Source organism: Spea bombifrons, chromosome 2, assembly GCF_027358695.1.
Source record: "Spea bombifrons isolate aSpeBom1 chromosome 2, aSpeBom1.2.pri, whole genome shotgun sequence".
In the NCBI taxonomy this organism is placed as follows: Eukaryota; Metazoa; Chordata; class Amphibia; order Anura; family Pelobatidae; genus Spea; species Spea bombifrons.
In genome coordinates this window covers 82,446,786-82,459,208 of record NC_071088.1, presented here as the reverse complement: position 1 = coordinate 82,459,208, position 12,423 = coordinate 82,446,786, and the positions used below count along the sequence as shown (strand labels likewise).

The window sequence follows — 12,423 nt, the reverse complement described above, 5'->3', positions numbered from 1 at the left end:
GTGTAATGTTCGCAGTTCTTGTCTTACACAAATACGTGTCCGGAAAGTCAGGTTCTCCCTCGGAGCATAGGTCTTTGGTTTGAGGTTCCTTAACCATGCTGTGCTCTGCAGTCTGCGCCGTCCTTTGTTCAGAAACAGCATCTTTACTCTGGGGATCAGAAAAACAGGAAACGGGCAGATATAAGACATGCTATTGGTCTGTGTGTATGCTACCAACATGGAGTGGAGCAAGTCAACTAGTATATGGAATGATAGAATTAACTCCACTCACTAAAATGCATAACATTTGTATAAAGAATTGAAACCTTAATGAAATGATTTGAAATGGCTCTGCAAAGAAGAAATGGGGAAATCAACAAAACTGGTGCAGAAATCATGCATACTTTCTAAGCTTGGAGTACACAACATCTCTCAACATCAGCTGATCTTAATGGTGGTATCACTTACTGTGTGTGAAAGAGCAGCCTTCTGTGGGATGTCCCCGGGCTGTGGGACCTTATGAGGGAGTAAATCCTTCTCACTCTCCGCAATGCTGTCACTGAAAGAGCTGACAGAAGATGCCTCGTTTTCTAAGCTGGAGTCACCGTTTGTCCATACGGAGAGTAAGGAAGATGTCCTGAGGTCTACGGAAAAACAATACCTTACAATCTGGACATCAGCGCATAACAAAAGATTCTAACTCATTTTCCTTTCTCTTTTTCATCCATCTAATGCCTTCACCTTCACAACAGTTTGAAATTTTGATTAGTTTTTTGGGGGTTTTTTGGGGGGGGGTCTCCACTTTGCATTACTGACAGACAATATATTATATATATATATATATATATAAAGCTTTATCAGAACATGACTTAAAGCTGTAGAAAAACACACTCACCTTTTCCTTTCTGAGCTTTCATCAAACAGCTGGCAACGAGATCTGTGCAACTAGCTTGCAAAACACGAGCACTAGATACGACACTGGGATCCAGCTTCTCACCGTCCATGTCACCTTCACTGGCGATGTCTGAAGAATACAGAGCCAGAGCAGTGAAGAGCAACCAGGAATAGTTGTGGATATAAGGCTGGATTAGCCGCTGACGGTCACTGACTTTGCTCGTTACCGTTGGATATATCGTGACACTGTGAGTGGGCAAATGGCTGGAAACGGGAAAACAAAATTAGCATGGACATAAAAGAGAATTCCACTAGATGCTGGTACACAGAAGACAAAGCGTGATTTACATTGCGATCTCAATGTTACTTACACAGCACAACTATAAAAACTTAAGAGGCGCAATATCACTTGACTTATTGTGAGCTTTCATTTACATAAAGAATCATGTTGAACAGATTGTCTGACATTGTGCATATGGGTAAAGATAACAATGTAAGTTATGTACCTTTCAGAGTACCTCATGCCAACATAACACCCATAACACAGGTCAAAGTCTTCACACACGTTGCAGTGGATTCTGTGACCAATAATAAGTCCTTGGCAATGGTCGCATGCAAATTCCATGTTTACCATTTCGTGGTCATCTTCGTGTCCTTCAGGCTTCACACCCCCTGTAAATGAAACACAAAGGAGTGGTGTGATGCATATCCCCATCTTACCTAAATGAGTTCCCATAGTACATATCAGAGAAGAGCAAATGGCCTCATTGTACCAGCATTCAACATTTTTTATGTGTTCTTGTTGAGATAAATTGTCGGTGCTGTTTGATGCTTTGTGCCATGCAGAAAGAACCAAGTAAATCAGTGCAAGATACCAACGAAATTGCTGCAGGTTCCTGCGTACACGTGAACTATGAAGCACAATCGCCTGGAAGCCTGTCGCACAACATAATGTTCTGTCATTATAAATAAGTGCAAACGCCAGGCATTTGTCACGTAAAGACCACCTAGAAGTGTTAACTGAAAATGAGTCATTTTAGGCTAAATCCCTTTTCCCATTTTCCATTAATCGTCGCTGAGGTTTACGTTTGACCTTACCCAAGAAGCACGCTTTGCACAGATCCATATCATTACACTGCAGGCACCGGTAGCGATGCCACGGTGCAATTTTGTCACAGCCGTCACAAGAGATTTCCACATTAAGCAGGTCACAGTAGCGAGCTATAAAAAGATGCATCTGTAACAACAAGAAAGAAATGTAAAAGATGGCATTAGTGACCAGAAGAAAAAAAAACTGTTTCAAGCTTATATTTACATATATAAAAGCTACCTATAACATTAGAATCGCACTGTTTAATAGGACTGATCAAACAACTCACCCCCATAATTCCACATAATTTATGTCAAATAATATTAATAAGACTAATCAAACAAAATAATATAAACATGACAAATGAAACAAAAACCTTCCCTTGGAGAACAGATTTCACATCATTTATCTCAAGCAGTCTGACTGCAATATATGGCATATTCACATTGTGGACCTCTAGTTTAGGCATTCATCCCAACTGTCCTGCTTTGCGCAGTGATTTTGCCACCCTATCCAGATATCCTACCAAGTTCTACCTCTGTTCCATTTTTATGGGACAGAAGTAGGGCTTGGTGGGACAGCAGGATTTGGGACGGCAACCCCGCGGCCCTGATTTTACTCTCCAGAGAACCCATACTGCAAATGTGCAGACTCGTGCACAGTAGTCCTCCCAAGCTTCGCCACCCTGTGTCCGGATTCACTGTGGAGTAAAATAGGGGGGTATCGTTTAGGAAACCTCAAGCAGCGAATGGGGGTTGGGTGTTAACTTACCAGTCCCATCACAAGAACTTTTTCTTTCAGTTCATTAAAAGGTTTACATTCATGGACAAATTAAAACCTACCCTAGTAATAGATTCAAAAGTACTTGTTGATCTTGCCAAATGGTAGCACTGTCACGTGCCCCATATCTACGGCAATAACATCAGCTCACCTTCCTCCTAACGTCTGGTTCTGCTTGCTCCAGCTTTTCATACCAGGTCTCAAACAGGCCATCTTTGCACTCCTCCAACCATAAGATGTTCTGTCTGTAATCTGCCCTCTCATCTTTTTCTTCCCACCGACTGTAAAACACCACATTTCTTTAATATTATACTATGCATGGTCATTACTGCATTTTACTAGAATGCTCACAGAGCCATATTTATAAAAAGACAAGGCTGAAGCCACATGAAACAGCCCAACCTAAAAAGCTAAACTAAAATAGCAGGTGTTGTACAATGAAGGCTACATATTTACTAAAGTATGGCCTAACAGATCTTCTGCTACAGTAGAATACCCCCCCCCTTCCCATGCGTTTGCAAAAGGAACACCAAGAACATTACATTTCATATGATGGTTTAAGATATAAATGTTTAAATGTTTGCTTAAAAACATCTTTATAGCAGAAACGTAGTATGAGGAAGACCATCACATACCTTACGACACTGTCATGGGTGCTTATATTCTCTTGGGACATGGCTAACAGAAGGTCTGGGAGATCAATGCTGACAAAAAACGAGATGTCCTGTGGTTCCCAGCTCATGTCCATCATATGTAAGAGAGCAACCTGCACACATGATAGAGCAGGGAGGAGAGACCTGGAAGAAGCATGCAGCCAAGATTAAAAGGCTTCATACCATGGAACTGCATGACAAAATAGTGATACATCATATAAAAATGGTTTATTTTGGTCACAATCCATACCTGTCTTTAATGCAATGGAAACTCTTAACAGCATTAACCAGGAGTGCGACAAGTCTGTAGTAGGCTTCTCGAACGGCTTTGTGCAGATCCACACCACAACCTTCAAGGTGACCAAAATAGCTAAACAAAATAGTGAACAGAAAATATCATTACTAAAGCACAGGTATCTCTTGTACCGTATAAATAGTATCATCTGCTCATGAGCAAATTGTATGATCATCATCTTTCTAATAATTAAACCTTAAATATGTTTTTAAAAAAGGGGGCAAATCAGGGTTTGCCATAACATACATTATTAATAAACTTTTGTGTGAAGCCAAACTTACGTAGTGAAGTCCTTCTGACATGCGAGCAGCTCCATTAGAAAGAGCACACAGGAAGGCTGGAAGAAGTGGGGTTGCCCCAACGTCCCCAGACAAGTCTGGATTATCTTCAGAACCTTAAGGATGCTTTCAGCTTGAGCTTTCCTCAGGGACAGGACCTGTAAAATGCTATCAGAAGAAAGAAACATTTCTGCCAACCGGCTACCAAAAGCACAATAAAGTCCTTTATATAAAAATGGATTTTCCCCAAAAGTGTGAATAGCTTAGTGCCACATTTGTACAAAAAATGGTCCGACCCGCTTACTATGTGGGCAATTCCTTTTATATGTAACACAAACATTATCATAATCTTCAATAGACATTTTTCACATAAGTAATATTAGAAATCATTATTTTATTTTTTTTTTTTACCTTTCATGAGAAATTGTTGTATCCTTTATGAAGTCTAAGATGTTTCTTAAGATGGGATATTTCTCTTTCACGGTTGGCAGCACTTTTGCCTCTTCCATTGAACGGAATGAGAGCAGTCTGAGCCTTGCACGGTTAAATGGCGCTTTGCGTGTTGGCGTCGGAGGTGGAGAAGAAGGTTCCTCAGCCTTCTCGGAGGTTTTGCTTTGATTCCCTGGTGGCGTTTCATACCGGAAAAGATCAGCCTCTTGTTTTTTGGGAGGACCAGGTTCAGAGACAGGTAATTTCCCTGTGACAACAGGGTAGACGCTTTCTGGAGAGGAACTGGCAGCTTGAAAATCGGATTCTACGATGGAGCTTTTCCTACGCATATCTTGGCTGCGTATCAGATCACTGTCATCAGCTGAACTGCAGCTCACAGGGGACAGCCTCGGTCTTGGCGGTAAAAACTTCAACAACAAGAGACTCTTCTCAATGCATTGCTTAGCTGTGTTGCAAAAGAAGACATTTAAGTTTAGGTATGCTTAAAAGTTAAGGATGTCAACAAACAAAAGGCACGCAGTTTAGTGTTAGCTGCGGTTGAGATCAAGTAGTGTGCTGGGGAAGAAAAGCATAGTTACGTGGGGGGGGCTATTAACTCTGGGTTTGCTTTAACGTAATCACATAAACATGCAAATGTGAAAGCAGTAGTAGCTGGTTGCAAAACCTGCATAAGTAATTACATCTCTGTCCTCACCTCCCTTCCTCCTTCTAAAGGGAGGATTCATTTAGGTGGAAGAAAGATTGCTGCAAATTCTATGTAAGTAGATATGTTTTTGCTTAACTGGCATGAAGGCATTTGCTAAATCGATATTTTATATATATTATATATATGTATACATACACATAGTGTGTGTTTTAATATTGGTTTTACTATATGCATTAGCATATTTGTACAGATCCAGCTTAATGCAATAAATTTCAGGGCTAAATGTCTCCTAGGTACGTTGGTTAACAACATTTTGAAAAGAAGAGCCATTTGCTTAGCGTATAAGTGTAGCGTTTTATGATTCCAGTGTATTGCATAGCATCATGAAGCATTGTCGCTCTTAGCGATGAACACACACTTCGTTCACATACTCACCTAACGTCTCTGGATTCACTTCCACTAGATCCGTGCCAGGCTTTTCACTTCCACCGCCATGAAGAGACTTTTGTTTCATTTCTAGCTGCAAATAACACGTTTATTTAGAACACACTGCCTTGTAAAAATGGTAATGGGTTCTACGCATTGAAACCATGATTTCCCTAACTTTCTCAGTTTCTACTATTATTATTATTTATTGACTTATATAGCGCCATCATGTTCCATAGCGCTGCACAATGTGTAAACAGGACATAACACAACACTTTCACTTACAAAAACAAAAAGGTAAGGAGGGCCCTGCTCAGATAAGCTTACAATCTTGAAAGATTCTATGGCAAGGACCTATATCAGTGTCTGCTGTTGTATCGCATGACATTTAAGCATTCCTGGCAAAAATTACAAATGAGGAAACATTGTACATTAATAAGCCATTATATCTCACAATGGTTAGGATTAACCAGTACTAGGAATGTTCCTAATGCTGGTAAACATCTTACATTTAACAGAGCAGGTGGAACGTCACCAAAGAAATTGACATGACAGCTCAATAAATTGCGAGAGCAATTAGCACATCTGTTTTAAATATTCGAATGCAGATTCGCGATATCCATAATCAAACTAAATTCTTACCATCCATATCCTAATACCATCAGCCAGGGCAAAGACTTGTGCAAACTCTTCGGATAAAGAAAGATTTCCTCCACTGAGCACTGCGTAATGACAAGGATCAGTTATCCGGCTGTCGTTTCTTTACAGACATTTAATGGTTATTCATTTATCTATATGCAGTCCTGCACCAATGTATCCCATATCCCATATTTATCCCATGATTGTGTTAATCTTCAGCAGTAACTGAAAGCCTTGCTTATAATGGTCTTTGCAAATAATGACATCCACTTTTACATGATTAAGAAATTATTTCTGCAAATTATCTCAAAAAGTAGTTATTTACAATACAATATGAAGTCGAAAAGTGTTTATAGTTCTAGTAGAATAGGAATAATTGCAAAAATCTTATCAGAAAAGATTTGACATTCAATGTCTTGGAATGACTTTGTAATCTGATTGCATTTACAATGCTGGTCAACAAAAAATGGATCTAGTTCTAGTATTGTAGCAACAAGTGTATCTGCTCCAGCTATGTTATTGGCATTTCCACACAACCATTGGATAGCTGAGCAGAGGCAAGAAGAGCATATTAAGTGAGCTGGTTATTTACCATACTTCTGCAGTTTTCCATACAGTTCTGGAGTTAGATACACCAGAGCAGCAAAGGTGCAGTTCACTGCTTGATCAACCACGGAACCCCCTACTATATCATTCTTTGTCGCTTGTTTCCTAAACGCCTGCAGGAGTCCTTTGAAAAGCTCAGAGTTAGGGCCACAGTAATCCTGGGTAGGATCTGAGTTTGCAAAGTCAAGGAGAAAGTTACGACAGTCATCTGCATGAGAGTTCTTAGTCTGGAAATAAAATAATAATGTAAAAGAGCATTTACATAATATCATATATATTCTTATAATAAATTCACTTTATTCTCAACCCTTTTTTTTCCATGCGTATCCTTCCCTTCTGATTCAAGATCACAATTACTGAGCAAGACCTTTGCATTCACAATATATAATTTGACATCTGGTATAATCCTGATTTAGTTATTTTTTGACCAGTACACAGAAGCACACGGCTCTAATACTGTTTCACAGATATCTACATGACTTCAACTTCCGCAAGGTCAACAATAAAACTTCTTAAACTAACAATAGTTTGCATTTTGAAATGCCAATTACAAATATGAACAAACCGCAACATATGGCATAAAAATATAGTACCTCCTCTATTCCTCCTGGATCCTGAACGGGTAGTTTTGGTTCAGACTCTGTGCACATCTGGTGCCTGAATACTGGTTTCCATAGTGGAGATGTGACAACCGAAGCTACTTTTGCAGCAGACAAATCAGCAAATGGCCCTAGTTCTGGGAATGGAAGAAATGCATTTCTAATTAAAGATAAACACCAACATATACCAAATATTAAAAAGCCATTTAAAGCCCAATGAAACACAACGTTTGGAAACTTTAATATGTCTAAGCACCACACTAAATGGCATTAGTGTGACATTGGCTACTTGTGCACATAAGTTGCCACAGTCTTTTTTAAGTAGCCAACCCCTGCTTAATATCCATAGGGACAGACACATAACTGAGTGAGTGTGTTCTTGTTTTGTTTGAGCCATAAACTTAAAGTCAATGTGTCAAATTTGTGGAAACGCATGCAAGAAGGGCTAAGCTGGCACTGGAATATCAAGTCATTTGTTAGGAAAAGTATTCATGGGAATATATTGTAAATATACTCTAGTACCTTGAGGCTTTTTTATTGAGCTTCTCATGACAGCCTAGGAAAATCAACAAATCAGATCTAAGAATTGCAACAGAAAAGAAAAGCACTTACCACATGTGGATCTTAAGGCCATGCACCTGGATGCCAGACGTCCCATGAGCCTAGCCACAAGGAGCTGTATATCTGAAGCCCATGACAAAGCTATGTCTGGAAGCCCATAGGCAGTAACTGTGAACTTGTAGCCCCACTCATTATTGCTACTGTCTGAGAAGAATTCAAACTGAAGTTGTGGACCGGATTTAAAGGTTACTTTCTGTAGGACATCAAGAGAGGAAAGAGAAACGGTCAACTTAGGTCTATAGGAGTTATTTATCTTGCGCGGGTAATTAGTAATGAAAAGGGTTTAGTATCGGAAGTTACTATAGCAGGAATGTTAAGGCTAAACTGTTCGCCATTCCTAAGCTTACCTTTGGCCATTTTTCTGTGTCTACTTTGTGGTCATAGCGAATTTTGCCACCTCTTGCATCTATAAATTCCAGATAATCATACCTGCAAAGACAAGTCATGGTAAGTTCACAACGGGTTCTTTCAATGCAGAAAAGAAGGAATGATTTCACGTCATCAATGCCATGCTTCTATCAATAAACTCTTACCTCCTTTCTGTTTCACACTTGTCATCAAATTCCACCTCAAAAGATGTTGCCCCGGGGCAGAGGAAGACCGTTTTCTCACGGCAGTTGTTCTCATAGTTATGCGGGGACTCAAGATGCCATGTTTGTAGTATCACAGGTTGCTGAACCTGGTTCCAAGTATCCATCTCTTCCTACCCAAAACAAATCATGGAAGAAAAAGCCTTTAAAACCTCAAATCAAAGAATTTCATTTATCATTTTAGAACTGTTTCATAAAAACTTCCCTTGCCTTGCGAGGAAATAAGAACCGCTGCTGAACTATTTGAGTTGAAAAGTTTATGTAGCATTTAATCAAGTGCATTTTAATTTTCATAAATACAATAGTAAATTACACTATATAAAATGTGATCAGGTGTAATACTGAGATACACATCAAGACACAGCAAAGGACATAAACCCAACGATAACATGGGGAAAGGACAAGGAATAATCTACCTTGTTAGAACCTTCCGTCGGATCACCGCAAAGGTTTTTTAACAAACCGGCTAGCGTGCTAAAAATCTGGAGCAGAAATCGGTGCGGAATGTCAAGGGTGCAAACCTCCAGCAAGAAGGTCATCTAGCACAAAGCAGAAAGAAAGCAATTAATGGAAGTCTGAAACACAAAGCATAAATCAGCATGTAAATGACGGTAAAGTTCATCATACCAGTTGACGAGTTGCTATGGCAAAAACAGATGTGCTCAGTTTTTCAATGATCTCCTTTCTGTTACAGTGTTGGAGAACAGGTTCCAAGATAGTTCTAGTGTTTGACAGAAAAAGGACAATATCTACAGGAGAGAAAAAAGAAATGTCAATATCATGGCTATTTCATCTATATATATATATATGTTGGGTAGTGTGTTGGGAAATGAATCCATACATTTTATGAGATTTATGGTATCTAATTTTAAACATATTGCAGAGGTACGGCTGTCAAATAAAACAGATTAAAACACAAACATATGTAAAAGGGAGTGTTACTATAACCGTCCACTGTTGTAACTTCATAATAACCATGTACAAGCAGAAGTCACCAAATACTTACAGTTAACGAGCAGATCTCTGGCCTTTTGCACAGACAAGGAGTCCTCCCCTTTCAGCTGACAGTAACACCAAGACAAAAGGCTTCCTTGCACTGCCCAAAATAACGAATGCAGAATAGGTCCACATTCGCCCTGGGAACTGTCTGCAACCAATAACTTGCACTGAAAAACAAAGCAGCACAACGCAATAAGTCCCTGTTGGATAAAACCTTATAAATAATGGTGGTAAATAATGTCAGAGATGCGAACAACACAAAATTGGCAGATTTAATGCAAAATGATATTATTGTTAAATTAACATTCATGATAATGCATGAAGAAATTAGGCACATTTCCCCTCTTTCTCCAACTCCGACTGAACACACATCGTGCTTTCCACCACACTCACACACACACACTTTACTCATTGCCAACCTTTCCCAGCATTTTAATATGCATTCTTTGGTGGTGAAACTGTATAGCAGTATTAGAGTGTCAAAAGTTATTAGTTCATTGAGAAACAGTTGTCCCCATACAGAGACGAAATCTATGTAGGTTCAAACATTGAAGTTAGTAAGCCAGTCTGGAACGTAAAGCTGACGAATCCCATTAAGGACAAAACAGCTGTCCAACAGTGGTTTCCAGGGGATTCTGCAGCTCTGTTCCGGGCTTTGTTTAAAGGCTGTCTAGTACAGCGTACATTTGCTCCAAGGAGGGGTCCATGTGTGAAGCAGATGTGTGAAGCAGATAAAGAGGCAACGTTCGGGCATTTCCTCGCAGTGATGTGAATTCGGTTGGGGAATCCTCTTTGTACGGCAGGGACTTGCAGGGTCTGTACACATGTCTTGCATACTTTTCCTCAGCTAAGGATATTAGGATTTAATATGCACATCAAATGCATATTTTGTACTTGCAATCAGGTCTTACCTCCCTTTCGGCCATCAGAAGAAGTTTTTCCATGACAGACTGAACTTGACCAATGTCAAAATCTGCAGGGGCCGCCATATCTGGTAATAATAAAAGTCCACTTGGATCTTGCTCACTGCAAAAAAACAGCAAAAAACAATTATTATAAATTTCAATTATATTTGATATATACATACTTGGCTTGTCCGATGAATATTCAGCAGCCTTACCTGAAATAAGAGCACAGTGACTTGAATGTTATGTGTGCTGACTGTGGCTGGACTTCTTCTGTAATACTTTTCTAGTAAGGAGAAGCAAAACACATTACACGTCAGTATACTAAAATGAACTGGCGACTATGGTTTAACATCAAGAACCACTGCTTTCAATTGACATAAATGCTACAAAGCCTCAGAAAAGAGAAATATAGATAAACATGCTAAACCTACAGCAAGATAATTGCAAGTTCTTTTATTTTGACATTGCTACTGCACACGTACCATCAAAGAGAACAGCCGATCACGTCTTGTCCGGCTATCGGGGAAGAAAATAGCCGCACCGTTCAGTAACGTGTTGGAAATTTCTTCTCTGAGTGCTTTCGAAGACACAGACGTGCTGCTCATCGTGTCCAGTTCTACAAAAGCACAAGTAAAAAGAAGAACGAATAAAAGGTAAAAATATAACAAACTTACATAAACAAAATATGAAAAAAACATTATTGTAGATAAGTCACTCAAGTTAATTTTTAATATCATTATCAAAATTTTTGATCCTCATAAATGTAATGCAGCTTCAATATCTAAGGAGCCTGGTTCAAGAACAACACTGAGCCAAGCGACCATGTCTGTACCTTGTATAACCTTAACTTCTTCACATACTCTACTTAACGAACCCCTACTATTTTTTGTCAACACAGAAGAAAGAAAAAAAAAAAAGAGTAAAAAAAGAGTAAAAGTTTTTGCTGGCCTTCAACATCATCTAAAAAAAAGTCTGTAAATTAAGGGGTTGGGTAATTTCACCAAATGTAACTTTTCTTTTTCAAAGATTTCTAATGCATTTAATAACAATATTTTCTCATTTCATATACAGTCATCATCCACATGTTGCTATACAGATGATTTGATTGCGGTCTCTTGTACACACAAACAAATGTAACATAATGCCAAGGTATGAACAAATCTATTTTGAACCTTATTTAAATCCTCCCTACATTTAAATATTCATATTCTATGTGAACATGCACTACTAGAAAAAGAGTGGAAAGGCCTGCTCTATAAGTGTAAAACTTCACTTTTATTCTTTGCTAAATAAAATATAGTGAAACCGAATCTCAAATGGTAAGAATATCAGCAAAATTAGCTCTTTTCCAAATTTAATTACATGCCTTGCACACTAAGCATTATAATAATAAAATATAAAGATAATGAAGAAATTGAAAAGCCAACTATAAACATCAGCATATCAACTGTTATAGGGAATCACATATAGGATTACATAACCCGTTCACAACAGGCCTAACACATTTATTTTACACGGTTTCCTTTATTTATTTACCAAAGAATACGTTTTACACTTTATTAGCAGGCTTTTCAACTCTTTTTCTAGCCGTTATTGTCACTTTTGGAGTTATTCCTTGGATCAGCCTTTATATTTAGTTTTTTTTTTTCAGTGTTACGTGAACCCTACCATCACAGAGATGCTGGTACAGCTCCTGAGCAGCATGGCTTTGGTCAGCCTTATCTTTATCCGTAGACCCCGAAGTCAGAATACTGGAACAGCTCAGGAGCAACTGCAGGAGAATTGCCTGGGCAGAGACACATTCCTCTCTCGGACTAGAGGGAAAAAAAGGTAAAAGTTACATGAAAACCTAATACAGAAATATTGCAATAGGTCAATGTTACAGTGCTGTGAAAAAGTACCCCACCTCCTCTTACTTGTCACATTTAAGTCTTTCAGAGCATCTAACTGTTAATATAAGATAAAAATAA

The 12,423-nt window shown here is 38.8% G+C and overlaps 1 protein-coding gene across 2 annotated transcripts in view; it reads right to left on the bottom strand.

The window, feature by feature from the left end:
• The window catches only part of ZZEF1 (zinc finger ZZ-type and EF-hand domain containing 1), a 45,445-nt gene that overhangs the window by 14,386 nt on the left and 18,636 nt on the right, over positions 1-12,423 (bottom strand). The window contains exons 15-38 of one of the 2 annotated variants that reach the window (XM_053454937.1): positions 12,122-12,267; positions 10,936-11,069; positions 10,666-10,736; positions 10,457-10,571; positions 9,553-9,712; positions 9,174-9,295; positions 8,963-9,085; positions 8,490-8,659; positions 8,304-8,385; positions 7,948-8,149; positions 7,330-7,472; positions 6,723-6,963; positions 6,134-6,213; positions 5,501-5,585; positions 4,381-4,864; positions 3,973-4,137; positions 3,638-3,766; positions 3,379-3,540; positions 2,895-3,024; positions 1,972-2,110; positions 1,380-1,545; positions 875-1,137; positions 448-623; positions 28-148 (exon numbers count right to left, since the gene is read on the bottom strand). In XM_053454937.1, the coding sequence (XP_053310912.1) occupies positions 28-148; positions 448-623; positions 875-1,137; positions 1,380-1,545; positions 1,972-2,110; positions 2,895-3,024; positions 3,379-3,540; positions 3,638-3,766; positions 3,973-4,137; positions 4,381-4,864; positions 5,501-5,585; positions 6,134-6,213; positions 6,723-6,963; positions 7,330-7,472; positions 7,948-8,149; positions 8,304-8,385; positions 8,490-8,659; positions 8,963-9,085; positions 9,174-9,295; positions 9,553-9,712; positions 10,457-10,571; positions 10,666-10,736; positions 10,936-11,069; positions 12,122-12,267 (3,809 nt within the window). The remainder of the gene's footprint in view (positions 1-27; positions 149-447; positions 624-874; positions 1,138-1,379; positions 1,546-1,971; positions 2,111-2,894; positions 3,025-3,378; positions 3,541-3,637; positions 3,767-3,972; positions 4,138-4,380; positions 4,865-5,500; positions 5,586-6,133; positions 6,214-6,722; positions 6,964-7,329; positions 7,473-7,947; positions 8,150-8,303; positions 8,386-8,489; positions 8,660-8,962; positions 9,086-9,173; positions 9,296-9,552; positions 9,713-10,456; positions 10,572-10,665; positions 10,737-10,935; positions 11,070-12,121; positions 12,268-12,423) is intronic. The other variant, XM_053454938.1, reaches the window with a different exon arrangement.